At 45.7% G+C, this 21,085-nt stretch overlaps 1 protein-coding gene across 1 annotated transcript in view; it reads right to left on the reverse strand.

The window, feature by feature from the left end:
- Nucleotides 1-21,085, reverse strand: part of SORL1 (sortilin related receptor 1) — a gene marked incomplete at its 5' end in the record, with an annotated part of 168,464 nt that overhangs the window by 86,468 nt on the left and 60,911 nt on the right. The window contains 3 exons of the mRNA XM_029915675.1: nt 8,047-8,135; nt 18,740-18,813; nt 19,026-19,143. Of these exons, the coding sequence (XP_029771535.1) occupies nt 8,047-8,135; nt 18,740-18,813; nt 19,026-19,143 (281 nt within the window). The remainder of the gene's footprint in view (nt 1-8,046; nt 8,136-18,739; nt 18,814-19,025; nt 19,144-21,085) is intronic.

Below are 21,085 nucleotides of genomic sequence, written 5' to 3' on the forward strand. Positions count from 1 at the left end.
ATTCAAAACACTTTTATTACATCAAAAGAATAAGCAAAAGTGAGAATAAAGTTCTACATGTCTCAAAAGCCTACCTGCTCAACATGGAGAAAATCTGGTCTTAAATACCGTATGATTTCACTTATATGTGGAATTTTAAGAAATAAAACAGATGAACATAGGGGAAGGGAAGGGAAAATAAGACAAAAACAGAGAGGGAAGCAAACCATAAGAGACTTTTTTTTTTTTTTTTTTTGAGAGACAGAGAGAGAGCGCAAGCAGGGGAGTTCAAGGAGAGAGGGAGATACAGAATCTGAAGCAGGCTCCAGGCTCTGAGCTGTCGGCACAGAGCCCTACGCAGGGCTCAAACCCATGAACCGTGAGATCATGACCTGAGTTAAAGCCGGACACTTAACCGACTGAGCCACCCAGGCGTTCCAAGAGACTCTTAACTACAGAGAACAAACTGAGGGTTGCCTGCTGAAGGGGAGGCGGGTAAGGAGATGGGCTAGGTGGGTGATGGGCATTAAGGAGGCACTTGTTGGGATGAGCACTGGGGGTTGTACCTAAGTGATAAATCACTAAACTCTACACCCGAAACCAACACAACACTATATGGGAAAAAAAAGTAGTAATAATAAGACTACTATAAGTCTAGTGAGGTACTAGGCTAAATTATTTGTATTAATTATCTTGTTTAAATTACCACATTAAAAATACTGTGAGGTGTTTCCACAGACGAGAAAACGGAGTCTCAAAAACAAATAATTTGCGGAGGTTACCCAGCCAGTGAAGGGTTATGCTGCCTTTATAATTAAACTGCAATACAACTCAAACTGGCTTGGAGGGGGAAAAAGAATGTATTATTTCATGAACATGAGCAACCCAGTGTGCCCTCAGGATGGCAAGGCTGTCACTGGGATACAGTCACTGGGATACAGTCATCCCTTGATCATTTTCCCTCTCTGAGGTCTTCATTCTCAGGCTATTTTCCTACGTGATCGCAAAGAAAGTCACTAGCATCTGGTTACATACTCCCAGTGATGCAGAGAAATACAAGTGTGCTGCACGTAGATCGACCCTGGTCTTGTTCTGGAATTTCCGATAACGCTGAAGGTGGCGCTCCCACCCACCCTACACACACCCATTTACAATAATAAAATCTCAGGGCGTCTGGGTGGCTCATTCGGTTGAGGGTCCAATTCCTGATTTCAGGTCAGATCAAGATCTCACGTTTCAGGAGTTCAAGCTGAGCCCCACCTCAGGGTCTGCACTGACAGCCCAGAGCCAGCTCAGGATTTTCTCTTTCTCCCCATCTCTCTCTCTGCTCGCCCCCTTGCTTGCACACATTCACTCGCGCGCTCTCTCTCACTCTGACTTTCTCTCACTCACTCTCAAAGTAAATAAACTTTAAAAATACTACTACTAATACTGGGGCACCCTGGTGGCTCAGTCGGTTGAGCGTCCGACTGCAGCTCAGGTCGTGATCTTGCATTGTGAGTTCGAGCCTCCTGTCGGACTCTGTGCTGACAGCTCAGAGCCCAGGGCCTACTTCAGATTCTGTGTCTCCCTCTCTCTCTGCCCCTCCCCACTCATGCTGTGTCTCTCTCTCAAAAATAAACATTAAAAGATTTTTTTAAATAAAAATACTACTACTAATACAGTCTCAGTTCAAGGATATGGTGATAGTGTTGTATAGTGACAGACAGGGCTACGCCTGTGGTGAGCACAGCCTAACATACGGAGATGCTGAATCGCTATGTTGTACACCTGAAACTAATGTAACATCATACATCAAATAAAAAAATTAAAAGAAAAAAAATAAAAGCATGTCTTTAATAAAACCCTTAAGAAAAAAAAAGATCTCTAGGTTTTACAGTGAAGCTGAACTTAACCTACTGATCGAGGTCACGGCATAGATAAAATCTCAAAAATATTATGCTGAATCGAAGAAGCCAAAGAAGAAACACAGGAAATTCTGCTAACAGCAGAACTAACCTACAGTGATAAAAATATAATCGGACCATCAGTTGCCTCTAATTGGGGTGAGGCGAGGCGGGGGGAGTGGTATTGGGCAAAGGGGCACAGAGGGATTTTCTGGGGTGATGGAAATTTTCTGCATCTTGACAGGCATCCTCCAGAACTGTTTAAATGGCGGATTTACAATCTGAGCATCTCATGGTATGCAAACTGATATCTCCGTTTCTAAGAGATGATTCAGTAGAAGCTAGAGAGGTGGGGAGGCGGTCACAGGTGTAAAGAGAAGTCCTGGGTTCTCAGGGACAGAGACCGAGTGTCCAGACCCGTGTCCGTGTCAACCCCTGTGTGTGGGGTCAGATCCGGGCCCACAATTGAAAGCGCTGACATCATGAGGTGGACTACAGGAGACGCAGCTGGGGAAGGGTCGGGATCCCACGGCAGCAGAGGAGAGGAGCCACCTCCCACGGAGCGGGGGACACAGAGGAGGGCGGGGAGGGGCCTCCGATCCTGAAAGGCATTCAGAGCCTCTGTGTGTGTCTCCTGGGGGCCGAACGAAGCCTACTGGCTAGAAACCGGAGAGATGGGAATTGGGGCTCTCTCTGACCAGAGAACCTCCATCCGTAAAGAAATAAACGATAAAAAAGGTGAGCGAATGGAGAAATGAACAAACTGTCCCAAAGTGGAACGAAAGCCCCTTGTGATCTGGCAAATGAATTGTTCACGGACAGACAGGAGGAACCTGCATGAAATTGCTTGCAAGGGCCGGTGGGAGGCCCAACCAGAGGACAGACTCCGTGCGGATCCCTGCTGGGCATCTCCCCCTGGACAGCCCAGAGCAATTCGGGCCACGGTGTCTACACCCGCATTCCTCTGATGGCCTTTCCCCTGGGCCTCTAGGAAGGATCCGATCAGCGTAACCCCATCACCCCCAGCTAGTCACGCAGACTTTGCCTGCAAAACGCTCAGTCCCCCCCCACCAGCTTCCTCTCTCATCTCTAGTCTGGCTTCTTTCACATGCCAGTGCCATCTTGTTACAATGCGAATCTAGCCCCATCATTCCCCTGGTGAAAACCCTTTGGGGGTTTTTAGGACCCCACCATGTTGAAAGGCACGTCTGATTTCTCCAGGGCAGCATGGTCCTTGGGCCCCAGCCCCTACCTCCACCTACCTCAGTCCCCGTGCCTCCCGCCCCCCCCTGCAATCTGCATTCTGTTCGCACTCAAGCACGTGCCTTCCATCCGGGTTCATGCTCGACCTTCTCTGGCCAAGGTCTTTCTAACCCTGCAATGGCACACCAACCTCGCCCAAGCTTCCCCTTCCTCCGCCTTCCTTCTCCCCGTGTGCTCCTTCTACTACTCTATTTTAAGGACCTGATCTTGTGAGCATCTTCGACCAGACTGCCATTTGTCAGGAACGAGCCCTCTTCCTCATCTTCCCGCCCCTGGCAGCTGGCACCTTTCTGGGCACATAGAAGGGGCATTATAACACTTGCCAAAGGAAATTAAATGAATTGCACTGTATTTTCTGAACTCCACCACTCAGTTTCTTAACAGTTACAAAGGGACAAGAACAGGTGCTTCACTATAGCCCAAAGGCCAAAGAGACCGAATGAGGGTTAAAATGAATCGGGGGGGGGGGGGCTCACTCTGCCACTGTCCCAGTAAGTGTGCCACTGGCATGAATGCTGCCACCAAGCGTGCAGGCTAACTGCCACCTCCCACATTCTGGAACTGGGGGGCTGCTTCCAGAACTCAGGTCCAGGATAGAGAGCTGCATTGCCACATGCAATCTTTGCACTTTTTGGGGCTCCAGGAGGAAAGCCCTATTTTCAATCAGAAATCTCCTGGGAGGAAAGATGCTCTTGGGCAAGTCCAAAATATTAGAGTTATCTACCCTTTACTGGCAGGTAAACCCACCGAGAAGAAATGGTAAACGATTTTGTCCTTCACAATCAAGCCAACGATCCTGTGCTTGGGTCTCTCTCTCTCTCTTTTTTAATCAGGCGCAAGAACACCGCAGCCCCTCTCTGAAGAACACACAGATTATGCACAAGAAAACCGTGCATCCCCTGAGCAGGTTCACCGCGACAACATGCTGATCCAATGAATGAGTGAATCCCCAGAAGGGGGCTCTTGTTTACTCATTTCAGACATGCAGACACAAGAGCAAAATACACAGCGTTCCACTTCTCGCTCTCGGTTTCAATTAACAGTAACAAAGGTAACAGCCTCAGCGGAGAGTCAAGGCAGAGGCTGAAACAAGCAACAGCCAACTCTGTGTTAATCGGGGAAAGAAAGACATAAATAATTTAAATTTTTTAATGTTTATTTATATTTAAGAGAGAGAGAGAGAAAGCAAGTGGAGAAGGGGCAGAGAGAGGAGACAGGATCTGAAGCAGGCTCCAGGCTCTGAGCTGTCAGCACTGAGTCCGAAGTGAGACTCCAACTCATGAGCCATGGGATCATGACCTGAGCTGAGGTGACAGGCTTAACCTTAAGACTGAGCCACCCAGGCAGCCCAAGATGTGAATAATTTAAAAGAACCACCACCAAAACAAGACAAAATAAAAACCTAACTCCTCCGTTAAGCAATGTTCCAACCCCTGTCCCTACTAAAACTCTTACGAGAGTTCCTGAGGATGCCTTTCTTCCCTACAGCTTCGGGTCCGAAAGCTCCCTTTCAAACAAGTCCTTCCCCTGCCCCTCCTGGTAGCTGGCTCAGAGACATGACAGAGCCACAGTGGGCACAGGCAGCTCCTGAATGATGCTTCTGCGCCCTCGATACCTAGGACCTCATCTGGTTCATCGTCCGTGTTCAACAAATGTTTGCGTAATTGACCAGAAATGATATCTAACAGAAAAATGCCTGAGTTCCTGCTTGGGCCCTAACTACTGACAAGTCACGTTATTTCCTCATGTGAAAAGTGAGAAAGGTAGATTGGGCCAGCCCTGGTGCCTCTGGGGTGCACACATCTGGGGGACTCTCCCTTCTTTCCTACTGGAGTTGCAACAATTGCTATTTACATGGAGCACAGTGGGAGTGGTCCCCGCAGAACTGCTCACCTGCTACGCTCCTGCACTCCACCTGGTTTTATAAATCAGTAAAGAGGGGTGGCCAACTGGCTCAGTTGGTTAAGTGTCTGCAGCTCAGATCTCCTGGTTCATAGGTTCAAGCCCCGCATCAAGCTCTGTGCTGACAGCTCAGAGCCTGGAGCCTGCTTCAGAGTCTGTGTCTTCCCCTCTCTCTACCTCTTCCCTGCTCAAGCTCTGTCTCTCAGAATTAAACAAATGCTTAAAATATAAATAAATAGATAAATCAGTAAAGGGATACACAATCTTGCAAGATTAAGTACGCATGACCTATTTATTGAACAATCAAGCATTGACTAAACACCTGCTAGCCTGTACAGAAGAGAAATACTGGGCAAACGACCTTGTGAATGAGTTGAAGGATTCAGGCACATAATGAAAGGGTAACTAATGAAGAAAGTCCACATGTGATCAATGCCCAAATAATAAGACTGCCAATAAAGGCTGCGAGTCTCAAGGAGAGCAATCACGGTGGTCCTGGAGGCCAGGCTTGAAGGGGCCCCGGCACATCTAGACCAGCAACAGAAATCCTCTGCTGGTGCTCAGGGATCACAGTAAGTCGCTGCTGCCATCTGAGGACATGAACTAACTAGAACTAACTACAGTACTATTTCCTGCTTCTATTCTGATGAAGCTGATAGCACACAGTGACAGGTGAAAACCAAAGCAGCAGGAGAAGCAGCAAATAAAAAAAAAGTAAACAACAACAACAACAAAAACCTCTGAAAGCAACATATGGAGTAAATAAATGCCAGGTGGCTACACAGATGGAGGCCCACCTCGGACTGATATCTGGGACACCTATCGGTAGGAGGCCTGAAAATATTCTCCTATTTGCAAAATGCTTCATTTGAACCATCCATACAGACACCTCCAAGTATTCTGTAGAACTACAAGGGGGCCCCGGCGCCCGTAAGCCCTCAGGCCCACAACCCCACGGCCGCTTTCAAGTGTCTGGGGATTTTCTGGCAGCCTGTTTACTTTCCTGGTCGTGTGTGCCTCCTGCTGCAGTAGTGCCACAGCGTTCCCTGAGCATGTGCGCACCGACAGATGGTGTGAGAGGACCAGAGTCACGCGAAGCCCGCCTGAACGCAAATAGAATCTGCAGAGAAGTTAAACGAGGAGGACCAGGAACCGCCCCTGCCCTCGGACTGTCACTCAAACAACGGCACGGGATACGCAGGAAGCCAAACGTGTCCCCTACCATGTGACTCACACAGCAGTGCCCGAAACATCACACAGGTCGTCTGCTTGGGGATCTTAGCCCTGGAGGATGGACTCCTTATGACTGAGGGGAAACATCCTATTTGTTTTTAGATACTCAGTACCCAGCACGATTCCAGTTTGCTAACCACGTGAGATGGGAATGGATAAATAAGTAAGTGGATGGACAGATAAATAAATGGCAGCTCCAATGTGGGAAGCATGGTGCTTGGTGACTGTCCTCACGGGAGCAAACACCACTCAGAATGCGGATACACTGTTGTGTATAAACAGTACCTCTTCTGGCTCTTGGCTCGGGAGAAGCAGGTGACCAGTGCCAAACGGACTGGAGAAAGCCAGACACCAGTCATTCGCTTCTCCCAGCGTCTTTGAGGTCAGGCTCCTCAGCACGGGGCAAACCACAGGGGCAACCAGATGCTACAACCTGTTTTTCCAAGCCACCCACCTCTCTCTTGCTGCTGAACCCTGTTTCTAAAAGGAGCAAAAGAAAAGAAGGCTTTCTTTTTTGCATTAAACAAGACAATGAGCAAAGCCTGTCTGCCTCCATTCGTGATACAGCTTGTGGGCTCAGCTCAAAACTGGGGGGCGCCTGGGGGGCTCAGACGGTTAAGCGTTCAACTCTTGATTTTGGCTCAGGTCATGATCTCATGGGTGTGAGCCCCGTGTCAGGCCTGCTTGGGATTCTCTGTCTCCCTCTCTCTCTCTGCCCCTCCCCCATTAGCATGCGTGCACATTTGCACACCCTCTCTCTCTCTCAGAATAAACATTTTCATTTTCTTAAAAAAACTTTTTAGTGTTTATTTATTTTTTTGAGAGAGAGAGAGAGACAGAGCATGAGCAGGGGAGGGGCACAGAGAGAAGGAGACACAGAATCCAAAGCAGGCTCCAGGCTCTGCACTATCAGCACAGAGCCTGATGCAGGGCTCGAACCCGCGAATCATGAGATCATGACCTGAGCAGAAGTCAGATGCTTAACCGACTGAACCACCCAGGCGCCCCTAAAATAAACATTTCTAAAAAATAGGGAGAAGGGATAGCCTGTCTGCCCTGACGTAACGTTAACAAAATTAACTCTTGTACGAACTCAGACAAAAATAATCAAAGAACTGCTTCTGATAAAATCAGACTCAAGCAGGCAGAGGTTACAGACCCTTGACGTTTTTCGCTTTTCAGAGCAATACATCTGCAAAAAGTGCAGGATGCAATGTAAGAGGAGCACCAGCCTGGCCTGTCACTAATGAATAGGGGAAGCTTCAGCAAGTGGCTTCACCTTGCTGAGCCTCCGTGTTCCCATCCGTAACATGAAGCATGTAACCCCAAGTGTCCCTTCTAGGTCTGGTCGTATGAGTCCCCAAACCAAATGGATCCCCACAGAAATCAGCTGGTTACCAAGTAGTATGCATTCTGAAATGATCACTCAGGTGTTATTAGCATCATGTATTACTACTGACTGTTTTATTATCACTCATTCTATGTCACACGCAGAGCAAAGACAGACAAGTCAAAGTCCCTACTTAACTGTTTGGTCATTACTAATTTATATTTATAGAGAGCTGTACTTTGTAGGATCGATGAAATTATTTCATTCGTTCCTTGAGATAGGAAGGGCAGATTATCATCCCCCTTTTATAAATAAAGGTTTGTGATGCCGAGGTCATAAATTGGGCCGTCGACAGTCTAGTGTGTAAAGAGATAACGCACTTATACTCACAGACTTAAATTTTTGGGAGAACAGAGTGATGTTAAGAGAAAAAGCTCCATCGGAGGCACTTACTTCAGCTCATTGGTCTCCATGCCCTGGGCGATGGCCAGGATGATGCCGCCATGATCTCCCCAAGTATAGTAGTGAGGTCCAGGAAGTGCCTACGGAGGAAAAGCCAGCACTGATGCCACTGCTGTGGACGTGAGCGGGCAGAACCCATGCAGGGTGCCTGGGTGGCTCAGTCGGTGACTTCAGCTCAGGTCATGATCTCACGTTCGCAGCCTGCTTTGGATTCTGTGTCTCCCTGCCTCTCTGCCCCTCCCCCTCTCATGCTCTGTCTCTCTCTATCTCAAAAATAAATAAAACATTAAAAAAAGTTTTTCAAAAAGGATCCATGCCCGCCACATGGGCACACACATACACGTGAACACACGGCAGAACGCCAACCACCTGAATGCCGTTTATCGGATTTCCAAGGCACATACACATCCATCACCTCGTTTGCTCCACACGACCCTGGGGATGGGACAGCACATTCTCATATCCCAATTTTTTTTTTCCCCAAATGAAGAAACGAGGGATCGTACTAAAGGGGCCAACTATAAACAGCAGAGGTAGGAGTCAAACCCAAATCTGTGCCTCTCACCAACCAGACATTAAAAATTAACCAACTGGAAGGGCGCCTGGCTGGCTCAGTCAGTTGAGTGTCCAATGTCAGCTCAGGTCATGATCTCCCAGTTCGTGATTTCGAGCCCCGCATCGGGCACTGTGCTGACAGCTCAGAGCCTGGAGCTTGCTTAGGATTCTGTGTCTCCCTCTCTCTCTCTCTCTGTCCTTCCCCTATTCACATTCTGTCTCTCTGTCTCTAACATAAATGAACATTAAAAAAATTTAATTAACCAACTGGAGTTTGAATTCTACCATGGCCATATAAACCCATCATCCCTGTCAATTACAACTGAAAACTTCAAACAAGATACAAAAATCAGCTGCGCAAAGATGCTGAAAAAAGTAAATGAAGGACAGTGGCTTGTACAGGGGACTTAAAACCTGAGGAGCGACCACGAGGTTGGGGTTTCCTGGTATGGCTTTGCCCCAAGAGAAAGTCCCAGTCGCGGAATATCTCAGCCCCAGATGGATGGCCAAACCTTCAGTAGACACTGTCTTTGCCTAAGGAATCAGGAAACGCGATTCCCTGCAGGCCTGGGAGCACATGGACAAAATCCCAGAGGGAGGAATGACAAAGAAGTAAATGCTCTAATTCTGCATAAGAAGGCACGCAAGCCTCCACCCAACCCCTAAACTAGACACATGTGCACCAGACCTGAACCAGCAGAGCAAAGGCTTAGCCAATGGAACTGGGATTTTAACTGCCATCCTCAGAATGCAGAACGGAGGCTGAAGTCTGAATCTAAGCAGATTCACTATGTGCTACAACAGAAATACTGACATGATGGGGCATCTGGGTGGCTCAGTCGGTTAAGCATCCAACTTCCGCTCAGGTCTCCCTGTGTGTGAGTTCTAGCCCTGCATCGGGTTGTGTGCCGACAGCTCAGAGCCTGGAGCCTGCTTCGGGTTCTGTGTCTCCCTTACTCTCTGCCTCCTCCCCACTTGCACTGTGTCTCTCTGTCTCTCTCTCTCAAAAATAAACATTAAAAAAAAAAACTACTTTAAAAAAATATTGACATCCTCCAGCAGATTTTATTCCATGCATCTCATTCACATGTCCAGTATACAATCCAAAATTACTCAACATACAAGTATCAATAAAATGCGTCCAAGTCTCCAGGGAAAAGACAATCAATGGGCACCAACCCCGAGATGATTCAAATGCTGGAATTACCAAAGACTTCAAACAATGATAACTCTGGCTCACGAGGTAAAGGAAAACACACTTGATATAAACAAAAAACAAGAATTCTTCCGAGAGAAATATAAACTCTTTTTTAAGGGAAGAATTTTATAACCAAAAAATACAACATCTGAAGTAACAAAATCACTGATGGGCTCAACAATAGAATGGAAAGGACAGAGGAACTGGTAAACTTGGCGATAAATAAAGAGCAGTAGAAATTATCCATCCTAAAGAACACACAAGGGGCGCCTGGGTGGCTCGGCGGACTGGCTCAGATTATGATCTCACATCGTTGAGTTCGAGCCCTGAGGCAGGCCCTGTGCTGAGAGCTCGGAACCGGAAGCCTGCTCTAGATTCTGTGCCTTTCCCTGCCCCACCCCCCACCCCCGCCTCGCACTCCGTCTCTCTCTCTCAAAAATAAACATTAAAAAATTTTTTTAATTAAAAGAAAAGAACACACACAAAAAAGACTGAAAAGAAAAAAGCCCCAAGGACTGGGAGACAATAATAAAAGGTCTAGTGTGTGTGTGTGTGACTGGAGTCCAAAAGACTAGGAAAAATGGACTAGAACAGAAAAACAAAACAAAAGCAAAAAAGCCTTGAGGAAATACTGGCTGAAAATTTCCCAAATGTGGTGAAAACATACATTTATAGACTCAAGATCAGCATACCCGAACAGGATGAATGCAAAGAAAACCACATCTAGATATATCATGACAAAACTGCTGAAAACCAAAGATAAGGAAAAAATTCTTGACGCATTTACACAAAATGACACATTGCATACAGGAAGGTGGTAACTGAAATAGCTACAGATTTCTCATCAGAGACCAAGGAGGCAAGGGGCACCTGGGTGGCTCAGTTGATTAAGCGTCCGACTTCAGCTCAGGTCATGATCTCACAGTTCATGGGTTCGAGCCCTGCATTCAGCTCTGTGCTGACAGCTAGCTCAGAGCCTGGAGCCTGCTTCGGATTCTGTGTCTCCCTCTCTCTCTGCCCCCTCCCTCCCTCTCTCTCTCTCAGAAATAAACATTTTAAAAAATTTAAAAAGAAAAGAAACTAGGGAGGCAAGAAGATAGTAGCACATCCTTAAAGTGCTGAGAGAAAATTATAATCAAACCAGAATTCTATATCCAGCAAACATACCCTCCAGGAATGAAAGTGAAATAAAGAGATTCTCTAATGAAGGAAAACCAAGAAAATGCCTAGCCAGTAGGTCTGCTCAACAAACAAACAAACAAACAAACAAAAAATGCTAAAGGAATTTCTTGAGGCCATAGGGAAACTTACCAGGGGCTTACCGGGATTCTCAGGAATGAAGAAAAGGCAAAAGAAATACCTGGGTAAATATAAAAGACTGCTTTTTCTCGCCTTAAACTCTTTAAAACTGGTATTATGTAAAGCAAAACAAAAGCAAAAACACAGTCTTGTTGTGTTTTAATGCATATCGATGTCAGAAAAAGAGAATGGGACTTACATGCTTGTAAGGTTTCTAAATTTTAGGTTAGGTGTAACATTATGTTAAGGGCAATGTTAATTCAAACAACACTATAAAAGATTATACATATTGTCATCTTTAGAATGACCACTAAAAAAACACAAAGAGGGGCACCTCGTGGCTCAGTTGGTTAAGTGCCCGACTCTTGATTTTGGCTCAGGTCATTACCTCATGGTTCCTGGGTTCAAGCCCCACGTCAGGCTCCACATTGATTGCGTGAGGCCTGCTTGGGATTCTCTCTATCCCTCTCTCTGCCCTTCCCATGCTCTCTCTCTCAAAATAAGTCAGTTTTTTAAAAAATTTAAAGAAATATAATCAAAAAGATAATACCTAGAAAAAAGTAGAATGCCAAAACTATCTAAGTAATATTAAAAAGGCAGTAAAGAAAGAACAGAGGGATAAAAAACAAAGACCATACATGCATACGTAAAATCCTGGACCGAAATCCAACCATATCAATAATTAGGTTAAATGTTAATGGTCTAAGCATTTCAATTTAGAAGCAGAAACTGGCAGAATGAATAAAAAAGCAAGACACCACTATATGCTACCTATAAGGAACATCAAATATAAAGACATCGGTAGGTAGAAAGTAAATGGATAGTAAAAGATGCACTATCGAAATAGTAAACATAAGAAGGCTAGAATGAGACCCTTTCACCACCAGACAAAAGAGGCTTCAAGACAAAGGTTTTTACCATAGATAGAGATGGATATTTCGTAACACTAAGAGGACACAGACAGAAAGAACAATTATAAATGAGCATGTACTTAACAACAGAGACTCAAAATATCTAAAGCTAAAATTAATAGGATTTAAAGAAAAAAATGGACAATTCCACAATCATAATGGGAGATTTTGCCACCACTCTCTCAGCGATTACTAGAACCACTCAAAAAAATAAATAAATAAATAAAAAGTAAAATCACAGAAGCTCTGAACAGCAAGAGATCAGCCACTGTCACATAAATAACATTGACAGAACACCGCATCTCACAACAGCAAATACACACTCCTTCCTAATGCATGTGATGTATTCACCAAGAAAGGCCACATATTGGGTCCCAGAGCTAGTGCCAATATATTTAAAGGGATCGAGATCATACAAAGTGTATTCTCTGACCACGAGGAAATTAAGCTAGAAATCAAACATGACAAGTATCTATGGAAATTTCAAATATCTAAAAGCTAAACAACCGTTTTCTAAATAACTGATCAAAGACAATAAACAAAAGGGACATTTTATTTGTTTGGGTTGTTTTGATTTTTTTTAGTGCTTATTTATTTATTTTGAGAGAGGGGGGGGGAGGGTGGGAGGGAGGGAGAGAGGGAGGGAGGGAGGGAGGGAGAGAGAGAGAGAGAGAGAGAGGGAGAGAGAGAGAGAGAGAGAGAGAGAGAATCCCAAGCAGGCTCTACATTGTCAGCACAGAGACCGACGTGAGGCTCAAAACACAGAAACTGTGAGATCATGACCTGAGCCAAAATCAAGAATCAGATTCTTAACGAACTGAGCCACCCAGGTGTACCCTCAAAAGGGACATTATTAAGTAATAAAAATGTTATAGAATTAAAGAGCACCTGGGGGGCTCAGTTGGTTAAGCTCAGGTCTTGATCTCAGGGTCATAAGTTCAAGACCTACATTGGGCTCCACACACAATAAATAAAATAAATAAATAAAATGGTGAATTTTATGGTATGTGAATGACTTCTCAACTTTAAAAGGGAACATTTGCTGAATGGCAGCAAAATTATAACATCTCTAAATTTGTGGTGATAGCTAACACAGTATTTAGAAGAAAACTCTAAATGTTTCTATTAGGAAAAACATCTAAAATCAATGACCTAAAGTTACACCAAAAAAGCTACCAGAAAGCTAAGTAAATCCAAAGTAATAATGTTAAAAATAATACTAAAGAGCAGAAATCAACAAAAGAAAGTACAGAGACAAAACCAAAAGTACGTGCTTTAAAAAGATCGTTAATATTGACAAACCACTAACTAAACAAATAAGCAAAATAGAAAACACACACACACACACACATTCTCAATATCAGGAATGCAAACAGGTTATCATCAGAGATCCTACAGACATTTAAAATAACAAGAAAATAACCTTGTGTCATTTTAACCCGTAAATTCAATAACATAGATGAAACTCATAACACAAGTTGTAGAAAATCTAAATAGTTCTCTATCTGCCGGACACACTGAACTTCTAACCAGAACATTCCCAAGAAGACTCCAAGAATAAAAAAATGATACTGAAAATAAATTTGAAAAATTTTTTAAAAATAAAAGATAATAAGAAAACAGAAGATGGATGACTCTAGGTCCAGATACTTTCACTGATGAATTATTTAAGAAAAATAAATAAATAAATAACACCACTTTTACATAAAAGAGGAATCACTGTTCAACTTGTTCTAGGACACCAGCCCAACCCTAATACCAAAACTTAAACAGAAATTACCCGTGCCCCCCACCAAAAAAATGCAGACTAGTATCTCTCATAAATAATGTAAAAATCTGTAACAAAGTATTAGTGACTCAAACTTAATCTTATATAAAAAGGATAATATATCATAATTAAATCGAGTTTATCAGAGTAATTCAAAGTTAGTGCAATAGCCAAGAATCAATGTACATACCATATTATATATGTGATGGTACAATAATGAAAAACATTACAGGGGCACCTGGGTGGCTCAGTAGGTCAATCTGACTTCAGCTCAGGTCATGATCTCACAGTTTGTGGGTTCAAGCCCCACATCAGTTTCTGTGCTAATAGCTCACGGCCTGGAGCCTGTCCTTAGATTCTGTGTCTCCCTCTCTCTGACCCTCCCCTGCTGATGCAGTCTCTCTCTCTCTCTTAAATATAAATAAAACATTAAAAAAAATTTTTTTTAAAGAAAGAAAAAAATTACATACTTTGGTCTTCATTCCCAGCTCCTGGACAGAGGTCCTAAAAACCTTGTAATTTCCTGACTGATGGGAGTGATGTGTGTCTTATATATCCTATATCCCTTAGAACTTCCTGCAGGATAGGAGATTCCTTTGTTCTAGTAAGGCCTCCTGGTGGATGCACGGACAGGATTAGAAGCCTGAAACTTTCAGCCCCACCCAGTCCCCTGGGGAAATGACAGAGGGCTGGAGAAGGAGTTCATAATCAATTGAGCCTAAATGATGAAGCCTCCATTAAAAACCATTCCTGGGGCACCTGGGTGGCTCAGTCTGTAGACCATCCGACTTGAACTTCAGCTCAGATCATGATCTCAAGGTCCACGAGGTTGAGCCCCATGTTGGGCTCTGTGCTGACAGCTCAGAGCCTGGAGCCTGCTTCAGATTCTGTGTCTCCCTCTCTCTCTGCCCCTCCCCTGCTCATGCTCTAGCTCGGTCTCAAAAATAAATAAACGTTAAAAAAAACGAATTTTTTAATAAAAAATAAAAACAGGAGTGCTTGGGTGGCTCAGTCAGTTAAGCATCCAACTTCCGCTCAAGTCATGATTTCACAGTCCATGAGTTTGAGCCCCGCGTCCAGCTCTGTGCTGACAGCTCAGAGCCTGGAGCCTGCTTCAGATTCTGTGTCTCCCTCTCTCTCTGCCCCTCCCCTATTTGTGCGCTAGCTCGCTTGCTCTCTCTCTCTCTCTCTCTCAATAATACATAATAAACATTTAAAAATTTTAAAAATAAATAAAAATAAAAAAACACCCCTAAACTGAAAGATGTGAAGAGCTCCCAGGTTGAAGGAGGCATCCACATGCTGGGAGCTGGCACATCTCACCTCCAAGGGGACAGAAGCTTCTAGCTCAGGACCCTTCTGGACCTTGCTCTATGTACCTCTTCATCTGACTACTCCTCTGTAGCCTTGGAATATGCTGCATAATAAACTGATGGTTGTGAGTAAATATTTCCCTGAGTTCTGTCAGCCATTCTAGCAAATTATGGAACCCAAGAAGGCAGGGGATGGGGGTCACAGGAACATTCTATTTATAAGCTGGTCAGGCAGAAGAATAAGTGACAACCTGTAACTTGCAGTTAGCCTGTGAAGTGGGGTGGGGGTGGGGCTCAGGCTCAGGAGACTTGTGCTGACTCCAGCGAGCTAGTGTCATGACTCAAGTGCAGGACATCCAGTTGGTTGGTGTCCAGAGAACTGGAGAATTGTTCCTTGTGAGGAGGGGAAACTCCCCCAACATTGGAGATCACAAGTATTCTGAGGGGCGCCTGTGTGGCTCAATCAGTTAAGTGTCTGACTCTTGATTTTGGCTGGCTGATCTCACAGTTCATGGGTTCAAGCTCCGCGTCAGCTCCTTGCAGACAGTGCGGAGTCTGCCTGGGATTCTCTCTCCTTCTCTCTCAGCCCCTTCCCTGCTTGTGATCTCTCTCTCTCTCTCTCCTTCTTTCCCTCCCTCAAAATAAACAAGCAAACTTTTAAAAAATGGTACTTCAAATCTCTTTGGAAAAAGGATTCTGGAGCTCCTAGGTGGCTCAATCGGTTAAGAGCCCCACTCTTGAATTCCGCTCAACAATTAAGTGATGGCGCCAGGGCTATGGGAGCCCAAAGCCTGTGCTGCACCTGCTCTGTTTTGCTACTTCCTCTTCTCACATAGACCCACTCACTCATGCAGATCCTGCGGGACAAGGAGAGGTGGCGGGTGCTCAGGAGGCGGGCCCTGGACCTGGTCCAGCCACTGCATCGGAGGCCTCAAACTCATCATCGACACCGACACAGAAGGCCCCTCGTACGCTCTGAAAGGCTGCCATTTTATAATTCTAAATCAACCACCTAATTTCAAAGGTGGGAAACCTCAGATCCAAAGAGCACGGACATGTAGCCAGACTCAGAAATGCTCGTGGTCAGTCTTCACAGTGGTGTTGGTGACAGTTGAGTGACAGTGACCCATTCTGATCAAACTGTACCCTTTCCTGTTCAGAGTTTACTGTCCTTCCTTAGGCCTCAATAAAGTTAAGAAAAGGCAGCACAGAAAAGGAACTTGGGATCGGAGAATTTGCACCACTAATGAGTACTAGGAGACGAGCAAGAAGTACAGTCACCAATTTTCTAGGCAGCCTCTGTCCACCGCATCCTACCTCACACTTCCCTGTCACCACGCATGCCCCTCAGACCTCAAAACTGTCCCTGTCACATGACTGCTGCCTCGCTCAGACACAGTCTCAACCTTCTCCTCCCCTCCTCAGCTCTCTGCTCCTTCCAAAAATGAGATCCCTTGTACAAGCCATGGCTGCACTTGGCAGGCGTGAGGCATGGCTGGTGGGAGGCACGCCAGCAGCCCCAGGATTGACCAGACGACACTACTTCGCTGGAGGAGGAACAAGCCACTGCTTTCTACCCCGAAGGAAACCACTAGCAGATGTTCCAATCCCAGATTACACCAATATCAGAAGGTGCACACGAACCACAAGCCTATCCACCAAGGAGAGAACACCCAATTTCAAAAGGAATGTCCGGCTCCAATGAAGAGGAAAGCAGCTGCTTGATCCTTCCCAAGGGAGCAGGGCAAGGATGCCCCCCAACCTCCAAACCACTCACACTTTTTGACTTCTGGGCCTTAACAGCATCCTTCACCCGAATACAGAGTTATGTTCTCCGCCATTCTGGATGGTTCCGTATTTATGCACACACACAGTGCCTGGGTCCCAGATCCCTCAGCCTGACGGAGGGTAAGCCCTGCCTCACAGGAGACGTGTGATAGGTCTCTGTAAACTGTCCAGAGCCCAACAAACGTCGGTCATTATCAGTGCTTTACGTATTACGTACTTAAATATGAACGTGTACAGGGCGCCTGGGGTGGCTCAGTCATTAAGCATCTGACTTAGACTCAGGTCATGATCTCACAGTTCGTGAGTTTAAGACCTACATCAGGTGAGCTCAAGCCCCTCACTGGGTGAGCATGAGCCCCACGTTGGGTAAGCCCTGTTTCGCTCGCGCTCTCTCTCTCTCTCTCTCTCTCTCTCTCTCTCTCTCTCTCATATTCCCTTTCCCCCTCCTGGACTGACACTGTCTCTCTCTCTCTCTGTCCCAGTCTGCCCCTGGCTCAGTTGTGCCCACTCTTTCTCTCTTGCTCAAAAAACATAAAATAAAGATAAATAAATAAGCAAACATGAACACATACATACTGCACTCCCCAGTACGAAGCACCTTGAGGATGCCGGCTTGTCTGGGAAGGCCACGTCTGCCCTGACATCATGCAGGATGTGCTCAATTAAATTCTTGCCCAGTGGTCTGTTGAGATGGTGGCAGAGCACAAAGGGGGCAGAGCACCCCTGAAAGCAACCCCTTCAGAAAGAGAGCAGATATACTTCCCTTGGCCTTCACAAGTCATGGGAGGCTGGTGAGAGCATTTTTTTTTTAAACAAGCTTGGCAATTCTCCAACGTCCAAGGCTGAATGAACATCTAGGGGCTATGGAGCGAGCTCTGCTTCCAGCACTAGTACGACCAGTGCCCAAGGACCCAGAGCAGATCTATGAACGTAAGGCAAAAACAGTCTTCTGTGGCACCTGGGTGGCCCAGTCTCCCTCTCTCGGCCCCTCCCCGGTTTGTGCTGTCTCAAAAATAAACTAAAAAAAAAAAAAAAACAAAACAAAAACAAAACCTGTCTTCTTCCATAGCACACAACGAAGTCAAAGTGTACACAGCCCCCTGATGAGCAGCCTGGCTTGCATTATGATACCAAAACCAGGCGCGCCTGGGCGGCTCAGTCAGTTAAGCGTCTGACATCAACTCAGGTCATGATCTCGCAGTTCCTGAGTTTAAGCCCCGTGTCAGGCTCTGTGCTGACAGCGCAGAGCCTGGAGCCTGCTTCGAGTTCTGTGTCTCCCTCTCTCTCTGCCCTTCCCCCACTCTCACTCTATCTCTCAAAAATAAACATTTTTTAAAAGTTTTAATTAAATAAAAGATACAAAAACAAATAAACAGCCAGCTTCACACCAGACACCATTACAACCGCACTGTCATTTGCTGATAGAGTCTGCAAACGGCTGCCGAGTGGCCAGGCCACGCACTGCAAAATGGGCACTGCTTTGTCCTCTCGGGATATTCAGTTACATTTACAAGTCAGGGGGAAGAAAAGGTCTGTTTTTGATTCAAAGTAATATTTGTTGGCAAAACCACGAGCCCATGTTACAAGGTGTGAACACAAGTCAGCGCAGCTGACGCTCGTGGTGGTTCGGGGTTCCCCTCTTTATTTTATGGTCCTACCTGGTGCCACTGACCTCCACCTCGGGCCCCATGTGTCCCTGAAATGCTGAGGCACAATCACGTTCTCAGATGAACAAGAACACGGGCTGAGGCTGGGGGCAGGGGCGAGGGAGGCAGGGGTGAGAGTAGGGGTGGGGCTAATGCTTGAGTTTTCTGAGGCGGGGGTAGGGGTGGGGTTGGGGGGCTGAGCTGACCTCTCGCCACCGGGCTCCGGCGCTGCTAGAGATGTACACGTTCGTCTTGCTTGCCAAGTTCTTTCCCACTGAACCTAAAACACAAGAGGAAAGATGGCTGTTAACTTCAGGACTATGTCAGAGGCTCTCCTTGCCCAACCGGAAATTCTCAGTGGTATCTGGTGACCGAGAAGGTCTCAAAGCCACGAACAGCAGTTGCTACAGCAAATGTCTGTGGTCACGGCGAATGTGGCTGCGTGTGACCAAAGACCGTAACCCTGAGGGGGAAGCAGCGAAGAGGACTCACCAGTGGCGATGATGAGCCCGGGAGCGGACTCCTTGGACAGGATGGGCATTCTCCGAAGCTGAAGGTTGAGCAGCTGACTGAGCCGCTGGGCCAGGTGGAGGGAACAGCCCTGGGCGAGCTACGGGACACAAGTTCCAGACCCCGTCAGCACAGGACACGAGGCCTCCAGCTCCCTCCGAACGCTGAGGCCTGTGTGCGGACACTGCAGCCACACACAGAGAAAGGAGATCTGGCCCACAAGAAACCAGACTCAGGGCCCAGCTGTCCCCACACCCCCCTCACCCCCAACCCCAGGTGGATGTGATTATCTGAACCACATAAATGCCTCTCGGTGAAGAAAAGAGAAACATAAAATTTAAAAATTCCTTCTGAGCCTCTCTGAGAATGGCAGTGAGAAACCAGTGTCGACTCACATAGATGGAAGGCTGTCACTCCCTCCACTTTACCCAGAGGTACCCCCGTGTGACTCGGGACTGAAGAGAAATGAAATGATTTCATGACTTATTTTTTAAGTCAGGGGAGATCTATTTCAAATATGATTTAAGCAATGCTGTCAGAGGAAAAACCAAGAATCAGGAGTCATAAAAGTCTCCCTGATAAGCTCCCAGATGTACAACACAGGAGACCTAAAAATCCACATTAAAACGATTTTGACATAGTCTGTATTTGTCCAAAGAATCAACCCTGTGATGAACATCCACTGCAAAGCTAGTTACTCAAACTGGCCTCCATCCCTTACATTCGGATTTTAATAGTTCCGCACACAAAGCTGTTTGCTGGGCAGTCAGGCCTGATTCCCTCGGCCAGAATGTCATGGTCAGATGCTACTCTGCCACGTCTGGTAGTCTAGACAGGGTGACTCTGTGTGTGCTCATGTTAATAGGTAAAAGTGGACATGGTTTGCAAGATATGCTTATTTTTATAACAAAGAGACCTAACAAATGTCCATCTTGAAATGGACAAATGAAACCGGAGAAAATTAGGTTGGGTCGCAGAGAAATATTTGCTAACCAACCTGTTCTTTCACCACCTAAAATCACAAGCAGACACTAAGAGCTCGGCCAGCTGTTGTACAGTTAATAATAAACAAGTCAGTTGGGGGAGTAAGCAGAGTTTCAACAATACCATCAATTCTCTATAACCAGGGCTGGGGCCCTCATTGCACACTCAAAGTCCGCCCACCCCCATCCACACAGGCTCAGAAAAGCTCCCCAAATCTAGAAAACGCCCCTGAATAAAGAAGCACCTGTGCATTTGTCTATATCTACTTATATCCTGCCTCTTCCCAAAGTTAGACTCAATGTGGTAAGTTGGAACCTGCTGCCAAATGGGGAAGAGCAATCGAGAAGTCCAGAGAGGGCAAGAGTCTCCCCCAAAATTTCCCCGACTGCCACAGATACAGCATACAGTAGAGTCAACATAATCATGGACCCAAAAGTCCAGGTCATTGTTACGGTTTTTCTAAGAATTGCTACTACTTGAGTTTTTCTGAGTTCCTTCTGCCCACCTCCTTTATACACCCCAGATCCCTTAAGCAAGGCGGAAATGGAGGTGTGGGGTGTCACATAGGGCCAGGGAACTCAAAGCCAACCACAGAACGCTCTTCCAAGGGACAAGAAAGGAGCCGCCTAGGAGAGCGGGAGCCCTTTAGTGAGACCAAATAATACCTTTTCACATTCTCAGCTTTCCAGATGAAGCCACTGATTGGGAAAATTGGAAAATCCTAAATTATATTCAAGAAAGCATTTTTTGTAAGGTCCACAGAAATACTTCTGTCACAGTTTCCCAAACTTTCTTGGCTCACAACACAATTAGTGTCCCCATGAATTTTTTATAGCAGCTTCAGGCCGGAAGAAATACGAACATTTTTTTTAAGTAGTTAAGATCAAGAAACTTAAATAAGTATACATACTCTTATAACTTAGTAGCAGTTGAAAATAATAGTATATATGTACACAATACTAATAGTATATATTATATATATGTCCTATACAACATATGTATATACACACACACAGAAAGAGAGAAAGAAACAAACTTTCTATTTCATTCTTAAATAA

This window comes from Suricata suricatta, chromosome 11, assembly GCF_006229205.1.
Source record: "Suricata suricatta isolate VVHF042 chromosome 11, meerkat_22Aug2017_6uvM2_HiC, whole genome shotgun sequence".
In the NCBI taxonomy this organism is placed as follows: Eukaryota; Metazoa; Chordata; class Mammalia; order Carnivora; family Herpestidae; genus Suricata; species Suricata suricatta.